At 37.4% G+C, this 25,894-nt stretch overlaps 1 protein-coding gene across 5 annotated transcripts in view; it reads right to left on the bottom strand.

The window, feature by feature from the left end:
- The window catches only part of RICTOR (RPTOR independent companion of MTOR complex 2), an 88,949-nt gene extending 63,332 nt beyond the window's left edge, over positions 1-25,617 (bottom strand). For 4 of the 5 annotated variants that reach the window (XM_087815288.1, XM_087815290.1, XM_087815289.1 and 1 more), the window contains exons 1-3: positions 25,539-25,617; positions 25,321-25,368; positions 554-651 (exon numbers count right to left, since the gene is read on the bottom strand). In XM_087815288.1, coding sequence (XP_087671414.1) covers positions 554-651; positions 25,321-25,368; positions 25,539-25,587 — 195 coding nt within the window. In that variant the 5' untranslated portion in view covers positions 25,588-25,617. Of the gene's footprint in view, positions 1-553; positions 652-1,273; positions 1,310-25,320; positions 25,369-25,538 lie in introns of those variants that run through there. The other variant, XM_087815291.1, reaches the window with a different exon arrangement.
- Between the last annotated feature and the right edge of the window lie 277 nt (positions 25,618-25,894).

Raw genomic sequence — 25,894 nt, 5'->3', positions numbered from 1 at the left:
CCATCAAACTAGGGAATTCTTGGCTGCTAACAGAGATCAAGTCAATATTTATTTGGGATAAGGGCCCCTGCATTTATCTTAGGCTCTAATTGAGATCCAGAAAATGGGAATGGAGTATGAGGGAAAGAGAGAGGAAGTTCTACTATTGCTCTGGGAATTATGGTTATGTCTATGAAATGCAACATATACACATATTGATGTACAAAACATATTTATCATATATCATCAAATAAAAATAAGCATAAAAAGGCAAAATAAACACATCATTATATGAGTAATAGTGAAGACTGGATTATGGATTTCTCAGCTATTTTTTCTCTCTATTCTTTTCTGAACCTACCAAATTTTCTACAATAAGCATTTAATACTTCCGTTATTCAAATACACTTTTAAATTTAAAAACACGTGACAAAATCCTTGAGAAGCATTAGAGGAAAGCTCTAATACTAAGCGCATACACAAGAATTCTTATCAACAATGTTAAGAAGTATCTAATAAGTATAATAAGGAACAGAGAATTTTAGATGATAATATTAATATTCAAGTTACTTACCTTAGTAAAGTTATTCAAATGGCCCAGCTTTCTCATATTTGAAACCCCTTGCAATTTGGCCACATTTTGGAGAATCTCCCTTAAGTTATCAGAAGGTTCTAGATGAAAAGACAGATAATTTAACATAATTTTAAAAGAGTATTTTCCCAACCAAATACAGTATTAAAATCTCACAACTTTGGCTTTTGGTTTAAATTCTTACTCTCCATTTCAACTCCATCTGCTTAGGTGACATCAAAGTTAATGTGGATGATTCATTCAATGACCTTTACACCTATATTACTCTTATATCTATGGTTCAATTCTTTGTGTCATCACCTGGAATTATTCAACCACTAACACTTAAATTTCAACATCACAAATTTCACTTCTAGCTACAATATAGTAATGGGTATCAAAAATACTGTCCTATTTGAACCAACAAAAAAACTAGACAAAATAGATGAAACTTTGGTTAAAGACACTGGACATCAGCAAGTAAAGAAAAATTATCCCTGAGCGATGAGAAACAAGCAAGTGTGCTCTACAACTGTCCCAGCTTACTGCCTTAGTAGAATCTTCAGGCCTTGGTGCTGACAGGAGAAACCTAGGCAAACTGTCTGAGCTGAAGAGACAGAGCTCATCTTGCAAAGGGACCCCTCAGATAGTCAGTACAGCAATGACTGGTGCACATATGTGTGTGAGGAAATTACCACTCAAAAGAATTAAAGGGAAGAGTACCTTGCATTCATACAGGACAGGGAGCTGTGCTTGTTCCTAAAAGCCAAATTGAGAAGTCTTAGCTCAATAGTGGGTAAAAATCAGATATAGACTAAACATTTCTTTGACCCCATTTAATAAACCTTCAAAACAAGATTTGAAAGTTTTAAACTGATTCCAAGTAACTAAACTATGTTTCAGACTAAAGCTCAAAAAGATTCATAAGCAGAGAAAAAATATGAAGCATGTAACAGGGCAAAATTTGCAATGTTTATCATCCAGTCAAAAATTATCAGGCATGCATGGCAAAGAAGCAGGAAAACATGACCCAGAATGAGCAGAAAAATCAATCAACTGAAAGTAACCCAGAACTGACAAAAATGTTAGCATTAGCAGAAAAGGACATTAAAATGGTTTTTATAACTGTAGTCTATATGTTCAAAAACATAGGTAGAGGAATGAAAGATGCATAAAAAGCTCTCAAACAATGGATGGGAATAATTGTAACATTGAAAATAAACCAAAAGCAGCTATCCAAGATGTAACAAAAAGAGGAAAAAATAAAAGAGCATCAGGGAACTGTGGGACTTCAGGCAGCCTAATATAATTACAATATGTGTAACTGAAGTTCTTAACGGAAAGAAATGGGGGATAGAAAAATTATTTGAAACAACAGATGAAAACTTTTCAAATTTGAGGAAAATAAGCCAATAAATCCAAGAAGCTCAACCAACCCCAAGCACAAGAAACATGAAGAAAACTAGACCAAGGCACATCTTAAACAAATCAAATTGCTCAAAACCACTGGTAAAGAAAATCTTAAAAGCAACCAGATTTTAAAAAAAGACAAATTACATAGAGAAGAGCAAAGAAAAGGATGACAGCAGATTTTTTCATGGGAAACAGGCAAGTGAAAAGACAGTGAATAACATCCTTAAAATACTTAAAATTTTTAAACGCTATAAAACATGTATAGAAACCATTCTTAACTCACTTGCTTTACAAAAACAGGTCACAACCAAATATGGCCCCATGGTCAGCAGTTTGGTTGGCAACCAATGGTACAGAATGTAAATTTCTTCATGCTGCTATAACCTATTTTTCTACTAATATATTTAGCATCATATATGTTTGAAACAAAAGAAAAACACAGTCTAAAAAGAAACTGTATTACATTGCAGATATTTTAGTGTAAAAGCTATTATGACTTCCTTTGAGATTTTTATTAAAACACAATACCAAGGAACTATTTGCTTTGAATTAGTGTTTTCCTCAGCAAATGAAACTGTTTTTGCATTGTCCTATTTTGCATTTAGCTTGCATCTGCTCACATTCTGTTATGCTGGGTGTTAGCCATGACAACCACAAATTGGTTAGTGTCAAATTCCTAGGCACACTACATACCCCAGCTATTTCCAATCACTTTGAGATTGCAACATACTGATATCATTCACTTGATCTTAGAACATCTCCTATAAATTTCGGATGTTTTCCAATTCCACTAAAATTCTATCTAATTTTAAGTGATTTAGAATATGTCTTCATAATTAGTGACTCTGAGAGTATCTTATAAGTGAAATGAAAACAGCTCATCATTGGGTGGGATCAGATCTCATTAAAAAGAATTGCAAGGGAACATGGAGACAGGTAACTTTTACAGGTAAGCCAATGATGTTAAAATGATTTAAATATATTTGAGAACTTTATAAAAAACTTAATACAAGTTTTAAGGTAATTTAGAACCTACAGGAACTTGCAGCCAGAGCTAAGGAGCCAGTGCGAAATTTACCTACTGGAAATATATAACTTAACCATTTTACATCAATTTTTAATTAGGATGTCAGGCACCAAACAAATAGTTGCACTCAAGTGATGACACAACAATGCAATGATCTGATAGGACTAATAGTGAAGATGATTAGTTTGAAAAGGTACATACTTCACAAAGGCTTGCAGATTTCCAATTATTGCCTATTTTCTAGGTATAAACTGGTCGCAGACATTTAAAAAAACACAATCATGTTACAACCATTTTACACAATCATATCAGAAATAAAATTTCATATTTCAGTTCATGCATTCAGTAAGTATTAGCTGAACAACTATTATGGTCAGGTACATTTTATGCAGTGGGAATACATCAATAACCAAGACAGATCCTTCTTTAATGAACCTTAGATACAAGTGGAAGGAAACTGACAGTCAACAACAATAAAAAAACAAAATCAAAAACAACTATGCACACAATTTGAAACCTGACAGATGGCAAGAAGTCAGCACTGGGACAAATGTCTGTCTACTGCATAATGATATAAAATAAACCTAATGCACTATAATACAGATGTTATCATTGTCAATACAAACCAAAATGAACCCGTCTAATTCCTTCCCTTCCTCACCCCCTTTCTCCTTTATATAATTAATTACAAGAACCTCCAACTATGGAAGAATTTCAGGGTTTCTTCATGATATATTAATTCAAGAGTATGAGAGTCATTTTAGACATGAAATACTACTGCTCATGGGCTACAATATTCCCATGGTAATGAAATGAATAAACCCTGGTTTCTTCCTTACTGGCTAGATCAGGAGTCTGCAAACTTTTTCTGTAAAGGTCCACAGAGTATCTGCAGGCCATAAGGTCTCTATTGCAACTATTTAACTCTGCTGTTGTACCAAGAAAGCAATCACAGAAAATACATAAATTAATAAATGTGGCTATGTTTCAATAACATGGCCTTGGCTCAGGAGCTGTAGTTTGCCAACTCCTATGCTACTTAGTCAGAACTTAGACTAGGAAGAGTAGTGAGCAAGCTGAGATCAATGTGGCTTTTCTTGGGAGGGTGGAGATGGGAGAGAAAAAAAAATTAAGGAAAGGTTTACCTCTCTATTTCTATCTACTCACACTTAATGTTTCCAATTTTGCTTCTCCAAAACTGTCCCAATTATAGTGCTATGTGAGAAGTATAAAGCACAAATGAGATAATCTACCAGGATATTCTCTGAACCCAAGTTGTGGAAACCCACAGCTGCATAAGAGTAAAAGAAAAAACAAAACACTGTGCCTAGCTGACTATGATGACCAACTTTTCAACTGCAAGGAAGCAAAACACAAACAAACTACTAGAATTACAGTGGCTTTTTCCCTCTTACTGTATAACTTGTAAGCTCCTGATGTACCACTCTAGAGGTATGAAATAACTGAAGTCAACTCTAAATATCCAGCAAGTCAATATTTCATAAACACATGCACATATACATAGATACACACACATATATACAGAAAACCACCAAGAGAAAACTACAGTAAATAAACCTTCTGTCTATATCTATATATCTACACACACACACACACAATTCCCCCTCTGGCTTAATTCTCTGTGTATATGCCTGTGTGCATACATACATTCACATATATGTATATATGTGAGTAAACATGCATTTACTTTCAAATGTTTTCAATATATGCTGCTTTGAAACATGCTGCAATATACTATATTAACCTCTTTACCTGTTAATAAAGATACAACATAAAATTACCTTTTATATAAATTTAGGTTCAAGTACACATAGTAAATTAAAGTCCACAAACTACTGGCACACAGCTACTGGGAGTAATGGAAAGAACAACAATTTTGGAATGAAAAAGAACTGCATTCAAATGCAGCTTTTTCATCTACAAACCATGTAACCTTGTGGGCACCCACTTTCTCATATGTGTAATGAAAATTATAATTACCTACCATGAAAGCATTGTTATAAGATGTGAGGTGTAACTTACTTAGCACAGTGCCTAGTCCATAACAGATAATAGTAGCAATTATAAATTAAAGTTATTATTTGTTTAGCAAAAACAACTGCTATAGATCAATCATGTGAAAGTTATGTGGTTAACCCAAGCAAATGTTTAATTCACATATTAGTGTGTCAAAATTGAATTTTTGTTATATGGTTTAGTGCATTACTTTTAGGATCCAAGATTTGCTCATTTTTAAAGGAGAAACTTTTATCATCTTATTTCCCTTCTTAAAAATATCAGAGGAATTTGGAGAGTGGAGCTGAACAGTATTTTTTGTAACTTATTTGTGAAATTATATGAACAAATGCTACATAAGCAACAAGCTAGAAAAGTCAGGCACATAAGAACTTAACAGAACAAAATTAAATATAGGTTTGTAAATCTGATGTGTACTTAATTATATCTTTAATTATATCTATGATTATTAGGAGCAGACATAAATAAAAATATGGAAATTAGTATCGTTGGTATTACCTCTGCAAAAGGCACCAGCAAATGTCTCCTCTACCAGGAGACACTAGGAGTATATCTTCTCACTCTTACCCCTAAGTCCAAAAACTGAGGAAGCACTGCTTCAAACTCTCTAACATTCCCTGAAATTCTAACAACTATTAATACCAAAGCACCGTATAATGTAGCAGGGAAAGAATCTATCCCAATGATAGCATCCTGGGAAAAGGGTCTTCCTTTACCTCTAATGCAGAGGAACTTGGGACCTCCCAGGAGAGCCTATTTCATCTTTGGACAGAGCAGTAGAATGCTATTTTCTTATAATGATGCCCAAATCTGCCCCTTTGTAATTTTCACCCATTTGTTCTGGTGTAGCCATCTGGAATGCAGAGCAAGTAGTATCTTCCCTCACATACTGAAAATAATGTTTCATCTTGAGAAACTCTAGCAGACCACTGGTATATTTTAAATATAAATACTGCAGTAGAGATGGGCAAGGAAAAGCTACCAATCAATTACTACTGCAAATAAACCAGTTTAATTATGATTTTCTTGAACATTAGGTTTATTATACTAAAAGCTAATGTTTTCACAGGGCTGTTTTAGAAGAATGGTGGACGTGAAGCACCTCTAAGCAGGAACGATTCAGAGGCAGGGCGGGATGGCAGAAAGACAGCACCAGGTTTCCTCAGCCTGGCATGCCCAGTCTTTCTACCCAAACTGGGGGATGTCCTTCTCATTCTTCAGAAGTCTGGCTCAGATGTGTAAAGGTTTTTCCTAAGTTACAAGCTCCCCTCTTTCTGTTTTTACAATACATTCTTCCTACCGTTATTGTAGCAGTTATGACAGTACAGTTCTGATTTGCCTGGGTTACAATTTATACTTATTGTTCCAGTGTAATTATTATGCCACCTCCTTTTACTCCCCAACATATCCTAGGTTGTATTATAAATGATACCATCACCGTAAGTATAGTTAAATTTCAATGAACGTTTGTCAGATTTTCTTACAACTAGATCTACTCTCTATCTCCTTTTCCCAGAGAAATGAAAGGGAATAGTTTTGTCGGATTCTTGCTCCAGTGTCCTACTCTTATAATGATGATGGCAATAAGAGGTGAGAAACTTCTGGTGATCTGAACCATTTTAAGATTGTCTTCCCAACGACCCAAGGGTTCAGCTCTCCTTTCCTCCACTCAATTCTGGATGGTTAAGTTACACTTTTCTCTTTCTAGCTACAGAAAAATACATCTTCCCTTCTATAATGTCAAAAATATTGCTTATTTTGAAGGATTTAAAGGAGGAAAAGTTTATATACTAATGGGGGAGTAAAAGGTCTTTGTAGAAGGTTTATCATTTCATACCTTTGATTGGATATATTAAACAAGTGGCATCTATCAGTTCACTGATGTGATTGTTTTTAAAATTCTATGACCAAAAAAACATGTTTTTAACTGGCTTACTATGAGCATTTTTTAATATATTATAAGATATAGATCAGGATTAATCTAGGTACAGAGTATTAAAAATAAAGGAAGTCAGCTGGAAATATTTACTAATTCATTTGAACAGAACTGCTATTAAAAGTCGTATGAGCCTGGCCGGGCTTGGCTCGGCGGTTGAGCATCGACCTAGGATCCAGGCCATCGGGGTTTGATTCCTGGTCAGGGCACATGCCCAGGTTTCGGGCTCGATCCCCAGTCGGGGGTGTGCAGGAGGCAGCCGATCAATGACTCTCTCATCATTGATGTTTCTACCTCTGTCTCTCCCTCTCCTTTCCTCTCTCTGAAATCAATAAAGATACATTAAAAAAAAAAAAAAAAAGTCGTATGAAACCACATCTTAATAATTAGCTCTTATCTTTATTTCAAATCATTAGAGTAAATTATAAATGCAATTGACATAAGTGGTTTAAAATTAAGCTTTAAATGACAGAATATTCCTCCTAAAGTTCTCAAAGAAAAAAATTATAACACTGACACTATATAGTGGAAACAATATAGTGCACACAGGTCTCGCCCTGTAGGCTGTAGTTAGTAATTTCATTACTTATGTAATTAAAAATATAAATGTATTCTATAAAGGATAGTTTTGATATACCCTGGGAGTACCTTTGTATTTAGATTTCTAAGTTTTATTCAATTGTACATTTCAGTGCTCACTACATGCAATATACTGTGCCAACCGCTAGGTGGGGAAAACTAATAAATATAAGATACGATCTCAGCTCTGGAGATCAAAATTAAATGGGAAGAGAAAGAGCATTAAACATTTAATAGTAATATAACAGACAAGTGGGTATAACTATGCAAACAAAATAAAAGAAGGGTGCAGTCACTAGACTGTAAGACAAGTGAGGACAGGAAATCTGTCTGTCCTGTTCACACATGCATCCCTGGCCTTTGACACATGTCAGGCTCGGGGTAGGTTCTCAATAAACACTTGTTGAAAGGCTGAGCAAGAGAGTGAGACAGTTGCTATTTGGGGATGGATGAACATGGGAAATGATTCCTGCAATATGAATTCTAGGCACATAAGATGGAAAAGAGCAGTAATGTAAACAACATGGAAACATGAAAAAATATGGTGTTTTTCTCAAGAACAGCCAGAAAGTCTACAGTCCCAGGAAAGAAGAGGACAGGGAATAAAGGAAAGTGGAGCTACATTGCAATGGCCTTATAAGATGTACTAAGAAACTTAGATATCTTTGGGCACTGGGTAATTACTAAGAATGACATTTATGCAAGTGGGTGGCATGACCAGCTCTATGTTTTAGAAAGACACTTTGGAGAACACACTGCAGGGGATATATGCATAACCCATGAACACAGACAGTAGTGTGGTGAAGGCCTAGGGTGGGGCAAGAACTGGGTGGAGGGGAGCAATGGCGGAAAAATGGGGGATATCTGTAATACTCTCAACAATAAAGATAAGTAGGTAGATAAGAGGTTACAAAAACCTTCTATGCAAGAAGCTTCACCAATAATGGATTAGAGATGGTAGGAAAGGTAGGAGTAATCAAGGTTGAATCCAGGTCTCTCAACTGGGTAAAATGATGTGTAATACTATTTACTAATAGGGAATCCTAGAGCAAACATAGATGCAGAGAAAATTTTTTACCATTTGCAGTAAACATATGTACCAAAACCAAACAGTAACAAAACCACCCATTACAATGTTGTGTTTAAATAAAACAGAATAAATTATTTAGCCTGCATCAATATATGAGTTATTATTAAAAATACTAATTTCAGAGTCAAGTATGCCTAGAAAGTGATACACAGTAATCTGCGCATGTAAGAGGCACCCCAGTGATTCTTATACACACTGAAATTTAAAACAGGCTATAAAGACTGCCAGAATGTCATGTAACAAGACTCTGATATCCCTTTGGATTATTTGATCTGAACTCTAGAAGGGATAAGAATCTGTATCATATGTTTCTGTATCATAAATAAGAGTATGTTACAATATAAAACAAACAACCACTTACACAAAAATAATTACTAATACATATAGAGAGCCTTTCATACTGTATGCTAATATTTTTATATGAATAATCTCTTTTAATCTCACCAACCATAAAAGGTTCTCATTATCCCACATTAAGAAATGAGTCTCACAGACATTAGTTCACTTGCCTAAAGTTGCCGTTAATAGCACAAGTGGCAACAGGATTTGAACCTGAACAATCTGACTTTAGAGTCCGCCTCATTCACCACTCTACACCATCCTACAGTGTGCCCCAACATTCGACCTTTCATGAGGGAGTGTACACAACCAGTTTCAATTACACATTTGCTTGTATGACTACTTGATGGTTACCTCCCCACACTGTAACTCTGCTTTAGTTCACCACTGTGATATGATCTTAATACCTAGAACAATGGTTGACACACAGTAACCACTCAAAAATATTCGTTGAATAAATAATACACTATTCAGAAACAAGTACATAAAAACTTTAAAATATACCAATTTCTTGAGCTAAGTGCTGGTTTACAAGTGTGTCAATCTGAAACTTCAATGAGTAATACACTTCTAATATATTTACTTCTCCCTAGGTATCATTCAATAAACAGTTTAAAAACAAGAATGAAGCCTTGGATGGTGTGGCTCAGCTGGTAGAGTGTCATCCCATGCATGAAAGGTAGTCAGTTCAATTCCCAGTCAAGGCACATATCCAGGTTGCAGGTTCGATCCCTGGTTGAGGTGCATACAGGAGGCAACAGATTGATGTATCTCTCTCACATCGATGTTTCTTTCTCTCCCTCTCTCTTCCTCCCTCTCTCAAATCAATAAAAACATACTTAAAAAAAAAAAATGAAAAAACGTTACATTATCAGGTATTACAGATGACATGTATTCTTCCTTTATAGCAAACAGGAATTTAACTTGACTTTTCACAATCTGCCATTCATAACAAAACAAGTCCCCAGGTCAGAACTGTGATTATTAAAATACAAGAATTTACAATGAAATACTATCTTATGATTAATTATAATAACAATGTCTTCAGTAGGAATAAAAAAGATCATGCTGCTTTAAAATGTATCTATTTTCAAACTCTGAGTAACAACAAAAATTATTCTCCCCAAACCTAACCAAAACATCTTTCTACTCCTTTGAAAAAGAATCTCGCTTTCTAAGGTAAGAACAAATCTATTTAATATAATTAACAATGTAATTGCCCTGGACTATTCAAATTTGTCAGAAATAAATTTTTTAAAATGACACTGCCTAGCCCGGCCAGGCGTGGCTCAGCAGTTGAGCATCGACCTAGGATGCAGGCAATCGGGGTTCGATTCCCAGTCAGGGCACATGCCCAGGTTGCGGGCTCGATCAATGACTCTCTCGTCACTGATGTTTCTCTCTCTCTCCCTCCCTCTCCTTCCCTCTCTCTGAAATCAATAAAGATACATTAAAAAAATATATATATATGACACTGCCTAGGAACACAAAAAGAAAAATGTAGAAATCTGAGTCTGTATCCACCTTCAGAAAATCACCTTCCTGATCCTTCCCTACTCCTCTACGCCCTTCCAAGCATCACATTTACATTCATGGCAGTGCTAGAAGTCATGTTCCTGGTGGTATTAGTCAGATAAAGAACCAAAGCCTAACTATTTACCTTATGAATAATCCTCTAATTATTCCATCATTATTTATTTTTACATGGAAGTCATTTGTGAATTTGTGATGGTTTTCTGGTAAAGATGGCTCAGATGTTTGAGGTAGAAAATGGAGAAGAGCTGCTTGAAGCTAAGGGCTTTCTTACAGGTCATTCATCTCCTTCCCTTTTTCACAACAAAATTAGAGATCAGTGGAATGCTTGGGCTTGAACACTTGTTATGAAATAACTGTGGTAAAGAATTGTAACCAAACTCACAAAGCTCTCTTTTACACAAGTACAAAGTATACACAAGTTTATAAAAAGAACACACAAAGGCCATTCACTAGTCTACAGAAGTGGCTGTCATTCAAAGAAATCACAACATTTATTTTAATGTTATTTTTCTGCAGAAAAACAATATGAAAAATAGTCTGAGCCCTGGCCGGTGTGGCTCAGTTGGGTGGATCATTGTTCCATACACCGAAAGGTGGTGGATTCGATTCCCGGTCAGAGCACAGGCCCAAGTTGTGGGTTTGATCCCTGGTCAGGGTGCATGTAGGAGGCAATTGACCAATGTTCTCTCTCACGTTGATGTTTCTCTCTCTCTCTCTAAAATAAAATTTAAAAAAAAATTTTAATTAAAAAGTCTGAAACTAGAACATTATACCACTAAAAGCAATTACTATACAAAGATTACAATCACTAAATGTTCTGCTAAAGTTTCTATTTCTTAATTTGTTATATTTTACAAAGATATTTATAAAATTATTAGGTTTCCTCAGTCCCCTAATTAAGAATCATTTATTATAAAAGGAAAAAAAATCTGTCTCTGAAACAATTCACCATGTAAAGGAGCCCTGTAAAAGAATAGAACAGCTGTGCCTAGAGGCTGAGACAATTGTGATATACAACCAGCCTACTAGAATTATTCAGAAGTCTACATTTTGCTTGCACAGCTATTTTCATGTTTCTGTTTTTCTCTATGAAACGTAACTATTTACAGTTCAGATCACTTCTCTGACAGGTGGCTTCCAGGAATGTAATTAAGGGCTTCCCTCTCAGAAACTAATAAAAGAATAAAAGGTACACACTTTAACTGCAGGACACTCAATTTGTGTGCGGGTTAGAAATCTGGAAAATGTTATTACAATGCTATTTTCTAATCCTTCCATTTATAGTCTTGATTACACATCTTATTATCTCATTCTAATACTTCTATCATTAATTATTCTCTATTTCTTTTTTTAAATTAATAAATTTATTTTTTAATTTATCTTTATTGTTGAAAGTATTACACATATCCCTTTTCCTCCCACTGATCCCCTCCACCCTGCATTCACCTACCCCCAGGCCTTCACCACACTATTGTCTGTGTCCATGGGTTATGCATACATGCATGTAAATTCTTTGATTAATCTCTCCCCTCCCACTCCCCCACCCCCACCTTCCCTCTGAGATCCCTCAGTCTGTTCCATGCTTCTATGTCTCTGGATCTATTTTGCTCATCAGTTTATTTTGTTCTTTAGATTCCCACATGAGTGAGATCATGTGATACTTGTCTTTCTCTGACTGGCTTGTTTTGCTTAGCATAATACTCTCCAGTTTCATCCATGCCATCCCAAAAGGTAAGAGATTCTTCTTTTTTACAGCTGTGTAGTATTCCGTGGTGTAAATGTCCCACAGCTTTTTTACGCACTCATCTACTGATGGATACTTGGGCTATTTCCAGATCTTAGCTATTGCAAATTGTGCTGCTATGAACATAGGGGTGCATGTATTCTTTCTGATTGGCGTTTCAGGATTCTTAGGATATATTCCTAGAAGTGGGGTCACTGGGTCAAATGGTAGGTCAATTTTTAATTTTTTGAGGACCTCCATACTGTTTTCCATAGTGGCTGCACCAGTCTGCATTCCCACAGCAGTGTACTAGGTGCCCTTTTCTCCACACCATCGCCAGCACTTGTTTGTTGATTTGCTTATGGTAGCCATCCTGACAGGTGTTAAGTGATACCTCATTGTGGTTTTATTTTACATCTCTATGATAATTAGTGACTTTGAGCATTTTTTTCATATGTCTCTTGGCCATCTGTATGTCCTCTTTGGAGAAGTGTCTATTTAGGTCCCTGGCCCGTTTTTTAATTGGGTTGTCTGTCTTCCGTTTGTTAAGTTGTATGAGTGTCTTATATAATTTGGAAATTAACCCCTTATCAGACTGTCAGTGGATTTATTCTCGATTTCTCATTAATTCCAGCCTATTTCACTAATTAATACTTCTATCATTAATTATTCTTTATTTCTCATCTATTTCAGTCTCTTTTTAAAAAAATGTTTCTGTTTGATTTCCCAGTTCTGAAGTGCCATCACTCCTTTCTTTTACCAATCTCTCTGAGACTCAAGTTAAGGAGAGGGAGGGAAGGAGGAACATCAATGTGAAAGAGAAACACTGATTAGCTGCCTCCTGTACGAGTCCCAACCTGGGATCACACCATTTAATCACCAGCAAAAGAATAGTACCCAGGAACATACTAAAGGTCAGTAAATATATGTCAACTGTGAACAAATTATAGCAATATTATAAGAAAGGTAACATATAATACGCTAAAGAAGCCCAAAGAAGGAAGATGTTCAACGCTGCTGGGAAACTAAGATTGACTTTGTGGAAAACTTGTTGCTGGCTACAGTGAAGAAAGTAGATTAGGAAAAGACAGAATTAAAATAGGGAGAGTAGTTAGGAAGTCCATGCAATTACACAGGAAGGGAAATGAGAGCCTCCATAAAGGTATGGCAACAGAAATGGAAAAAACAGATTTTGCAAGTATTTCAAAAATAAATCACTATCATCACTGCAGATCTGATGTGAAGAGTAAGGACAAAGAATGCAGCCAGGGTGCCTCCTGGGTATGTGATCTGGCCCCATTCAAGTAATGCTCTTAACCTAGATGGGAGAACAGAGAGAGCTTTAGACTAGGAAGACAATTAGTAAGTCTGAAACAGAAAAGTTTGATATACATGACTACATGGTTAAGAAGTTGAGTAAGCAGTGAAAAAATTGGTCTGAAACCCTCAAGCTAAAACACAAATTTGACAGTTATTTATTTAGCCAATATATATTTATCAAACACAATACAATGTGCTAGGGCTGTTCTAGGCACTGAGGATACAATGATAAATAAAACAAAGTAGCCCTTGTCTTCATAAAATGTATATTCTAGGGAGACAAACAATAAATAACATTGTAATGGCAGTAGCGGCAAAGGGCTATGTTAAAAATAAAAGAACGGAGAGTACAAAAGAACGGAGAGTGATGGAGATGGGGGCTACTTCAGATAGAACAATCAGAGAAGGCCTCACAGGTATAGTGATATTTGAATAGAGAGAGTTATGTGAAGTAAGGGGGGGAGCCTACATACAATGGGAAAGAGCAATCCTGACAAACACATCAGACAAAGGCCCCAAGAAGAGCATATGAGTAGGAATGATTGGCAAGGAGGCTTTTCTGCCAAATATAGTGAACAAGAGGAAAAGAGTTAAGAAATAAGAATTGTTGTAGACATAGCCAGAAACTAGATTATAATGGCAGTCATCCCAAATTAGTGAGTGAATGGATTAACAAATTCCCATTACACTTGAGCCCAATTTGTATTTGACCATTTCCCAAACTGCAGCTCATCCCCAAAGGACAAACCAAGCAACAATTTAAAGGACTATATTATAAGCTTTAGCAATCATCAAAAGCAGAATTTTTTAAATGTTGTGCAGTGACATCACCATTGAAATTAGTACATGCCCTTCAAAAGAGACTGTGCAGAAGGAAACACCTACTTCAAAGTATAGTATAAAACTTCCAGATTATGCTAAAACAACACTGCATTTGATAAACCCTCCACATTTTGTAAGGTTTTAAATAACAAAATAGTGTTTCGGACCAAGTTCTGATTGTGTGGGACAGCCAACAATTTACCACACTACTTCAGTTCTACTCTAGGAAAAATCATTTAAAACAGTTGGGAAAAATGATGAGCGTATTATTGGAGTAAGGACCACGTGATGTTTATCCACCTCCCTTTTTTCTATCCAAGCATCACCAATCAAAAATCAATGAAGGGCTAAGTTACAAAATACTTTAATAATCTTTCAATTCAAGGAACATAAAACATTACCATGTACAGCAAATATATTAATATGTATTTCCTAGGTATGTAGGAAGATGAAATTAGGTAATTTAAGTAATACTTTTAACACATACCCCAACAAAGCATAAGGTTCAAAATATGGTAGCTGCTGCTGCTGCTATTTTTTGTAATGAAAGACCATGTAAACACCTAGCAACCAGAGCAATACTGGACACACCGGTGGTACTCAATAAAGACTTGGTGATCAGCCTACAAAATGAGGAAACGGATAAGAGTCTCTCTAACAGCATACAGCAGTATACAACAGGAGTACACCTACCATTTTTAACTTTTAAATACTTTTAAGAGAATAAAAGAATGATTTCAAAGGGAAGAACTAGAACCAATTATTGAAAAATTATTCTTATTCTTTTATTAAATTTTTGGTTAATTTGATATAAGAATTTTATTAACAAACATAGCTGTTCAACAAAGGAACAAACCACTATGAATAAGCTACTTATCAGTGAAAGGTTTGCATGATAATGAATGACATGTCAGATATTGTAGAGAAAACATTCCTATTTTGAATGAGAGCACTAATAAAATAATTTCTAAAGTAGCTTCCAAATATGCTTAAAAATAGACAATGTTTATATACACAAATACTTCTCCCAATACACTCATTCAAGTACCCCAGGTGAAAATTTATTAGCAATATAATTATTTGTTTTAAAAATAATTACACTTTTTCTGTGGTACTTTTACAACATAGACACAATTACTGATGTAAGTGAAAAATTTTTCCTAGGACTCAAAAATAAAGTCTAAACTTTTAAAATAAACCAAATAACTGAGAAAAATCAATAACATAGCAAAAGACAACTGCAACTATTTATCCAAACATCTTAATCTTTTTATTTCTTTTTGAAAAATATTCAATATCTTTTATTATTTCTTCCATTTTGCTAGGTAAAACAATAATATATACTCATGTATTCAAAACAATGTTGAAGCATGAACACATACTAAATTCTCCCCAACAAAGGAGAAAAGGGCTAGTATAAGGCTCTTATTAAAATATACAAAGTGATTTAAACATTTTTAAGACTATGCTAATCTAAAATTTAACTCATTAAAAAGTTATAAAATCTTGTTAGAAATTATTCTTATATGACACATGAACTCTTAGATGACTTAAATATTAATCTGACCTTCTTTATACCAAATTAAGTATATCATTCAAAAACAACACTGGAAGTTACAACCTAAGTAATCAAATAAAACCCCAGGTAATTTGAAATAAAGTAGAAAATAGTTATTTGTATTCAAATATTCCATTATCATGACTGTATACTAATATCACGTGACAGATGTGATTAAAAACTTATCTACAATACGTGCGCTAAATAAAACATCCCACAATATTCCATTTGCCACCTGGTCACACACAGAAACTGCCATATAGCTATATGTTACAGTTGACAGCTCACCTACCTCTGACCACTGGAGTCTTCTTACTCTTTCTGCAACTCTATTCCCCTCAGTTTTTCTTTTTCTTTTTTTTTTCTTGGGGGAGAGGGCTCGTGGTAGTGGTGTGGTGAAGGTTAGGGAGTGTATTATACCGAATTATGAGTAGAAAAGAAAACAGGGCAATTAAAACTTTTATTATATGAGGGATGAACATTATGCATGGAAATAATTAGCAATTTTATTTTAAGATGTGATTTCTCAAAGTATGAAACTACTGATAAAAATATGTGTGTGCACACATCTAAAAACAGTTAAATACACTTTCATCTGGCAAGCTGTTCCTTCTTAGTCACTAAAAGTAAATTACTTGGCAATCTTCTTTGTTTACCGTTTCTGAATCTCTTCACTCTATTCATTATAAGAAATATATGAAATAACATTGGATTGTGAACAAGATTACTAAAACCCCTCCAAGTGGAAATTCAACTCTCCTTTTGCTACTTTAATAGAGCAATAACTTCCCCAAATACTGTTTATCTTTTCCCCAAATAACTAGAGGACTGGGTAGGATGTCTAGATTTGGCAATGGAACATTCCATGTTTATTCAGGATAATCTTAAATTCAAATATTCTCTATCACTGTCTAGTCACATGTTTGAATTTTGAGATCAGAAAATACAATCATTTTAGTGTAAAAGTAACAAAAACACTACCCATCCCATTTGTAGTCTCTATTGCCAAACTGCATACACCTAGAAGTAAGTTTGATAACAAATTTGCAGAGCTTTTTGAACATGCAGTATTAATGAAAGGGAGAGGAGAGACATATACTACAAAACAATGGAAGAAAAAAATCACTGATGCTTGGGTTTGGAATGCAGCCAAGCATTTACATACTCATAATCAAAAACACACAATTACTGCACAATATGCCTAAAATCTCTCAGCCCAGCACTGCCTTCGAAGGGCAGAAGAACCGAGTTTAAAATATAATCACTCTTTAGTAGTTAAGGAGATTTACATGCAGAACTCATCGCCAACTTTTTCTCAACATTTTTTCTTCAGATACTGAATAATATGCCAGAAATACGTTAGTTTAAGCTATGATTTTTTTAAACACTGATCCAGGGCTCTAACTATTCAAATGTTACCCTTTTATGCAAAGGTCTTACAGGTGTCAACTTTCTATGAGGTCTTCCCTCTAGGTCATTCCTTACCTATCTCCCATTTTTGTCTGAATTCCTCCAGCTTTTGATTCCTTTATAAAGATAACTGTCAGGTGCTTCAAATACTACTGTCTTAAACTATGTGCTGATAAGGAATATCCCAACTATAATATAAACCCTTAATACCAAAAATTATGTCTTCCTGATTTACAGTAACATTTACTAACCTAATTATACAATGTATTCATAAAAAATGTGTTGACTGACATTAACAAATCACTACAAATCCAAATTCTTCAACATACTGGGGTAAAAAATGGTAAAGTTATTAAAGGAGCCAGATTATTTAAAATTCAAGTAATTAAGGTTAAAACTCCTTTCTATATTTCTTACTACACTCAATCGACTCCCTAACAAGGATATGTTTGAAGCTTCAGCATATCCTCAATTTTATTATATTTTATATAAAAGGCATCATTACAAGGTACAATCTGCCTGGCTACATGACATTGTAAAAAGAATCTCAAGAATGTACGTTAAGTTTAGGTTTTCTTTCAACCCTATGACTTTGAACATATGGATGTTATATTTAGCTAATTTTACATAATTATTTTCAATTTAGTTTGGCACCTGTATAATTTTATAAGTAAATTCATCACAGAGATGTAATTTTAAAGTAGCTATTCAAGCTTCAACCTGGCCACACTAACAAAAAAGCACAAATACAAAACAATGGATGACCCAAAAAGCACAGTCAACTCTCAATTATTCATATGTAGATTACCTAATAAATATTTTAGCCTGTTCACATCACTATTTAATAGTATTTGCTTAGGAAATAAAAATTGATGCTAATAACTGAAATAAAAGATATGTCGATTTATTGCAGGGGAGGAAAGAATGTAAAGTATTCCAAGGCACATATAGGTGATGCTATTTAGCTTATACATTTAGCACTCTTCTACCATTTATTCACTGTTTTATTCGGTGCAAGTAACTGAGAGTGGACTGTATTTAGCTTGGTGACAGTCAGAGGTACAGATACACAGGCATGCAAACCATTCACTCACCCCACAGTGCTTTTCACAGCCCTATTTTCAGTAGCCTGAGACCTGGGAGGGGGAGGAGGTAGCAAGTCACTGCAGATGATCACTTAAAAGGAAATTGAGAGTTGACTATAATTTACATTTAAAGTGCTATGAAACAGCATCACTCCTACATGTATCCATTACTGTTTATAGGAATATCTCTCACAGTGACTTAACAGGACTATAAGTGCTTTCTCTTTAACCTTTCAACATCCCAGAAACCTGGTGATATCTGAGAATCACAGACAGAAAGTGAAAGTGCTACAATAGTAAAGTGGTATGCATTTTAGACATTAGGAAACTATTACCCAGAGAGGTTAAACAAGCAACCCCAAATCATCCTCAGATTAAGAAAGAGCGTTCTCCTGACCCCAAATACAATGCCATGGTCTCACAGTCCCTTCAACCCAAAACTTGCCTCTTGGCTTCAGAGATCATACCTTGCTAATTTTCTTCTCTTCTGTTAACCCTTCTTTTTGTATCAGTCCCTCCACTATGACATACTCTTTAATCAGTTTATCCTGACACTCCAATGTTCAGCTCTCTCCACTTACATTCTTCCCCCTCTCAAAGCCTTATGCAGGGAGCAATCAGATCACAATTCAGAACAACTACTCAAACATCTATTTCAGTATCTGCTGCTACCTCTTACATATCTCTGACAGAGTCAATCGCCTTAAATTCAAAGTGACTCATTATCATCCCTCCCAAAATGATGTCTCCATTTCATGGCACCATGAATTTCATTGTCCCTCAGGACTGCAAACTTAAAATGCTCTTTCACAGCTGATCTCCTTAATGCAGTACACACTCCTCCTTTTCTCGTCTCTCTACTCTTCCATTTAATAAATGCTTCAGTTATTATGATAGATGCTGTGGGAGAAGCTTGATGTCCAGTGAAAAAAAAAAAAAAAGAACTGAACAAACTTAAGTAAGGCAATGGTAAGTGATATTTAGAAAGGAACAGAGATGTGGAAGAGTAAAGGAGGAAACAGTAAATCCCCACTGTCATGATTAGGAAGAATTTCCAGAAGTGGCATGTGACCGAGACCTTAAACTAGGAGTTTGATAAATAGTGCTGAAAATGGAATTCTAGGCAGAGGAAACAACCTATGCAAGGTCAAGTAAATAGGAACTGCAAGCCATGCACAAGGATTAACAGTCCTCTTTGACTAAAGCAATGATTCTCAACCAGGGACATAACTCAATCTTCAAGGGAAAAAAATGAGGAAAGGGGAGGTTGGTGCTTTAGACTAGCAAACTCTCCTCAATCCCTTTGACAAGTACTGTGTAAAAAGAAGGGCGGGAGTATATTACATAAGTGAACTCTGCACAGAGGCAGATAGATTGAGAATAGTATGGTTAAGATAGTACAGAAGAAAATTTTGAAATAAACCATCAGAACCTTCAATGCCAAGCTAAGAAATCTGGACTCCAGTCAGTAAGTAAAAATGGGCCTGTAAAGTGTGAGTTTCTGTGTCTGTTTTGTTACTTAAGGGAGTCAGATCTAGATTTCAGGAAAATAATCCTGGCAATTGTACAGCGGGGGGATTAAAAACAGGTGAGAGAAAAGATTTTACTATTATCCAAATGAGATAATGAGGATGTGAACTAGACCAATGACAATGGGAACAGGAGAGAATCCAAGGCAAACTGGAGGAACTTGGCAGCTGAACAAAGAGGACCAGCACCAGGTCTCTCGCTTGAATAACAGAGGATGGTGGTGGTACCTAGAAAGTGAAAAGTAGGTATGCTACTGGGTGCGTTTCACACATCAGGAATTTGAGATGATTACCAGACACAGATGCTAATGTTTTGCAAGCTTAGAAGAAAAAATAAAAGTGTAGTTATCGCAGAGATCTTAATCCATGGATTTCTGAAGCCACAAGTGAAAAGGCTGCTCAGGGAGGTAGCTCCAGTAGTAGAGAGGAAAAGAACAAGAGAAGAAACTTAGGGCTCACTCGCTTAAAGAGCTGGAAGCCAGCCAGTAGAGAAGCAGCAGCGTAAGAGGTGGGAAAGGAATCAAGAGACTATTGCACAAAAGTCAAGCAGGGAAAGAGTTGTAAGAATAGCAATATAGTGGCTACAGTGCATGATAAGTTAGTCACTCACTAACCCTGTGACCCTGGCTGAATTACCTTTCTGAGTTCAGTGCTTTAGAATTTCAAAGCCTATATCCTCAATTGTAAAATAGGGGTAATAAGAGTAACCTCAAAAGGCTGTTGAAGATTAAGTGAGATAACATATTTTACTACAGCACTACTCATAATAGAATGGGGAACTTCAAAATGCCAATGAATTTTGCATGAGGTTACTAGCATCCTTTAAGACACTATTTTCAGTACAGGGGGAGAGCTGTGCTTGTAAGGCTACAGTAGTTAAGGAAGACATCTGTGGAGTGAGGATAAACTATTCTGTCTGTAGAGCCCACAGAAAAATACCTGTTTTATAATCTTTGTCTTTACCTTTCCATATCTCTCACCATCATCCCATGCCCAGTATAGTACCTGATCAATGTGAAGGATACAAAAAATGTTGAACATCAGAAAACTGAGCCAATAGGAAGGCAGATATAAAGTGGCAAGAAACCTTAGTTCTACAGAGAGTATTAAACAGTATTAGAAGCAACAATTTCTTTCCAGGTTAGCCTTGGAAAGGAACAGAGCTGCTTTATTCTCTGACTCAGGAAAATAGAAGGTAAAAGTATGGGTGAAATGAAATACAAATGGAAGACAGGGGAACGCATATTAGACAGCTTCTACCTTCTTAATAAAGAAATAAAAGTTCTCTGCAGAGAGTAGGAGGATTACAAAGTCAATCTGGAATCTGAAGAACAAATTTAGGTGATTCCTCCATTCCAACATATACTGAACTTCAATTATGTCTCCCACACCCTGGCCCAGTCCCCAATCATCTCTCAGATATCAGTGGTCTCCTAGGCAGCTCCTCTTCCTACTTTACCTTTCCCAGGGTGCGGTATATTCTCGAGAGCCCACATTTCCTTCCACTTTGTCCATGACTATTCTTATAAAAAGTCAACCCCTCTGTGAGGCCTTCTCTGATCCTCCACTAACCAGATAGTTAATCATTCTCTCCTCCCGGCTACTCCTGTTCCTGAAACAGTTTGATTACTTAATTTATTGTTCCCGGTCGTAAAGGCTTCTTTATGTCTGTTCCAGTAAACTCCTAAAAAGGGAGTACCATCTTCCTTGTCTTTATTCCTCTGGCACTTAATTCAGCATTTAGTATACAATAGGCATTCAATCAATGTTTGTTTTGTCTAACTGAAGTAATTAAACAACATGAGTAATCTCGTAACTAGAAGGAATCAGAAAACAGAAAGTGAGTGCTCATATCATCATTCAAAAAACCTTCTTACTTTTCTAAGTACTGAACTATCAACTAAGTCAATTTTTTATTCTTACTAATGGAAAAGTAAAAGGGTTTGATAAACAAAACAATAACTCAATGCTTCTAAATAAATTATATTTTAATAATTGTATTTGAATAGAAGCGTGTCCATGTCCTCAGAATTCACTGTGATTATACTAGGAAGGGCTTACAAAAGAAAAATACTCTGTGTCTTTTCAAGTTATTTAGTACCAGGAAGAGATGCACAAGTGCACTTGATAAAAAATAGACTATCCTTGCAGTAGAAGTAGCTAAGGAAAGCATTTGGGTTCCAAAAAATATTTTGGCATGGAAAACTGAGATTTAATAATATGAATAGCAAATATCAGGGACTTTCACAAATTAAGTAGTTGTCCAGACAAAACTGAAAGCAACAATTACCAATATGTTGACTGTAAAATACACTACAATGAAGTTCTGAAACTAGAGCAAAATTATCCACCAATAATTTTTAACATTTTGGTACTGGTGTTAATATATTAATGTCACTATATTAATATACATTAATATATTAATATGTTAATATATTAACACCAGTACCAAAACCAAAGAACCTTAAAACTCGCCTACGTCTCAAGAAGCTTGCAAGGCTAGGCAAGTAATTATTATTAGGAAATTTTTCTGGAGTCAGGGAGAAAAATTCTAAGGAAGGTTCTATAAAATATCATATTTTATCTTCAGTTCATTAATAGATCGCTCTTTGCTTATACGTAATTTACTGGTAATCTTACATTACTTTTTTATAGTTGCTATATTCAAGAACTCTACTTCAAGCAGATTATCTTTAGTGTCTCGAAAAAAATGAAAACTTCAATACCACAATGCCTTATTAGCAAGTTTATAATATTCAAAACAATCATTTGAAATATTTTAAATGTGATATAATTTTGACTTCATAGTATAGGAAGGCAACTAAGAGTTAACATTACTCACAAAGTATCAGGTCCTGTGCTGAGTACTTTAATTAAGCACCAGTCATTTACATCTCACATTCTAATAACCCTTTGAAGTTATATCTTTTTTTTTTTCTGAGGTGAAGAAACCAAGAGTTAAGGTCAAATAACTTGCCCCAAATCACTTAACTATTAAGTATCACAATTGAGATTACAACCAAGAACTATATGACTATACAGTCTGCTCTCTTTTCCTAAAGGAATTACAATGACCGTGACCTAAATTTTATAATGAATTTTGCTAGATATCTATATAATGACTTTCTCAAAGTTTACATAAAAAAATTAGAAGGAAAGCAAACATTGCCTTACCATTATAAATATATATGTATATTTCTTAGGCTACCTAAACTTTTATCTAAAACATACTGTAATCCGACCACAAACAGCTGCCCTTCAGCTGCAATCTAGTGTCCCACAGTTTTCAAAATATTACTAAAGCTTAATTCCTTATGAATTTTCTTCATGCTAGATCCACAAGCCTTCTTTTAACAATGAAATGTTTGTCAGAATAGTTATTTCTTAAACAACAGTGTCACTATATAATGCATCTCAGATTACTTTTTTTATTCTAAACTTTTTTAGGATTCAGGAATACAGTTCTCACATAACCTCTATTCTTAGTTGTATATTGCTTTTGCAATCAGTTTCAATAAGCCGTGTATATTTCATTACAAACTGAAGTACATTTTGTCAGAGCAAGCAGAAATAGCATTTTCTGCACTTTTTGCATTATCTAGAAACCCCTATGGATATAGGTGTTTACTAAAAGTTCAGGAAAATACAGTACATAAAAATGGAGTAAACCAAAAGTGTCAAACCAAATTTGTACTGTACATAGCTTTTACAACCCAAAACTCTGACACCAACCAGAGAAACCACTATAAATAGGAACTCAGCAAACTCAATTAAAGCACAATTGTAACTTATTTCTAGCACCACATCCAAGCAGGCTTTTAATGCACAAACTAGACTCAAAAATCTCAAAAATGGCCTTTCACTTTTATCTAAAACATGCATTCTCATAGATAAATTAAACCACTAATAAACTACATCTGTTAGAGAACTCAAATCCTAATTTTGAGCCCTGTGGGAATTTTGCTTATTTTGTTAGAAAATTTACTAGAAAATATTTTCCCACATATATTTTACATGCACTTTTCATGTGTTATATATAATCAAGTTTCCAAACTATTACAAAAGTCAAAGCTTTACATCTTTCTAATATTCAAACCCTATCTGCTGAAAAAAATGTTCCAATTTAGTGATCTAATTAGTTGCCATTTCTATTAAGCCCTTTCATGTTATACTTTACAAACTTTTCTGCCCGAAAAAGGACCTAGTTCACCCAAAACTAAGTCCCTGAACTTTAACTGTTACAATAAATGTACTCTGGTAGCTAAATGAAAAAAGGCCACTTAGTTTACAAAACAGTAACTTTACATTGATATGCAAAATAAAACAAATTAGAGAACCCACTACGCTTTAAATACAGAAGTGAGCCGCAACGACCGGCCCTCGTCGACTACTGACTGTAGCTAACGAGTACGTCAAGCCCAACACAAGCTAAACTCCTTTTTAGTCTCCTACAGAATGTTTACGACTTTCTGGAACTTCCCAGAGCGTGGCTCCGACCTCAGAGAGGAAGCCGGCCCCGCGCGGCGGGCCGGGCGCCGCTCTGGGAGCCGCGCTGCGGCCGGCGCGGAGCGAGGCGTCTCCTTTGTGAGCGGCCCGGGGCCTGTTCACCGCGGCGGCGGGAGAAAAACCTCGCGCACAGCTGCGAAACCTGCAGCGAGACGCTGTCGAATAAACTCCGGGCTGGCGGCCGACGCGAGGGACGCGGGCCCGCAGCCGGATTCGGTCTTTAAACACGCCGGCGGGGCTCCCGCAGCCGCGAAGGTGTAAACAAACCCGTGGCCGCAGCGGAAGGTAAACAATGAACCTGCGGCGCGGCCGAGGGGGCGGGCGGACTCCGCCAGCCACGGTCCCGGCGGCCGGCGGGAGGGGCGCCCGGGGCGAGTCAGACGCCGGGCAGCCGCCGCCGCTCCCGGCCCCCTCGCCCAGTCTGGGCCGCACGCGTCCCCCGGGGCGGTGGGCGAGCGGGACGCCGGCCGACCGGCCGGCCGGCGGCGGGGAGCGCGGGTCCCGCTCTGCCCCGGGGGCCGGGAAGGCAGGATGTGGTCGCTCTCCTCTCAGACATCCTCCCGCAACCTACCTACCAGCCGCCACCTCCCTCCGGCCGCGCCGGGACCCGGGGAGCCCCGAGGGTGGCCGGCTGCGCCGAGTCCCGCGCGGAGCCCCCGGCACCCAGAGCACCCACAGCCCGCAAAGCGCTCGGGGCGAGGGAAGCAGGCACCCCGGGAAGGGGGATGGGGCCGGGGAGGCGGGCGCGGGCTCGGGCTCCCGCACCCGCCGTCCCGTGCGCTGTCCGCCCCGGCCCCGGCCCCCAGACCCGGCTCCTCCCCAGCACCGCACCCTCGCCGGGCCCGCGCCGCCCGCGTTACCTCGGGTCAGATCCAACGGGACGTTCTCCTCGCCGCTGTCATTCCGCCCTGCGCGAGACAGACACACAGCCCCAGTTAGGATTCGCTGGCAGGCCGGCGGCGGCTGCCCCGGCTCCGGCCAGCGGCCCAGCTCGCTCCCGCGGCCCGGGGCCGGGGGGAGGCAGGGGCCGGGGCTGGCGGGCGCCGGGCCCTGGGGGTGAGGGCTGCAGCGGGCTTACCTCGTATTCGGAGGTTCTTCAGCGAGCGGCCGCGGCCGATCGCCGCCATATTGACGGGTTTCAGTCACAACACCGGAAACCTCGCCCAATCGCGCGAGAACCCCTTCCCCTCCCCTCGCGCCGCGCCCGCCCCCCGCGGCATCTTCCCCGCCCCTCGGCGCCGGCGGGCGGCGGGCGGCTCCTCCGCGGGCGCCCGGGGGTCTCCGCGCCGATCCCGGGGCTGGGTGCAACTTGCGGCTCGTGCGTCCTCCCCTCCCGCAGCCGGAGGGCGCGGCGACGCGTCCGGCCGCCCGGGAGCACGTCTGCCCGGAGGAGGCATCGCCCGCGAGGGGAGCCCCATTGATGCGGGTTGACGG

Source organism: Miniopterus natalensis, chromosome 3 (assembly GCF_054644295.1).
Source record: "Miniopterus natalensis isolate mMinNat1 chromosome 3, mMinNat1.hap1, whole genome shotgun sequence".
Lineage (NCBI taxonomy): Eukaryota > Metazoa > Chordata > Mammalia > Chiroptera > Miniopteridae > Miniopterus > Miniopterus natalensis.
Note: the sequence above shows the minus strand (reverse complement) of the source record. Positions and strands in the feature narration are given on the sequence as shown.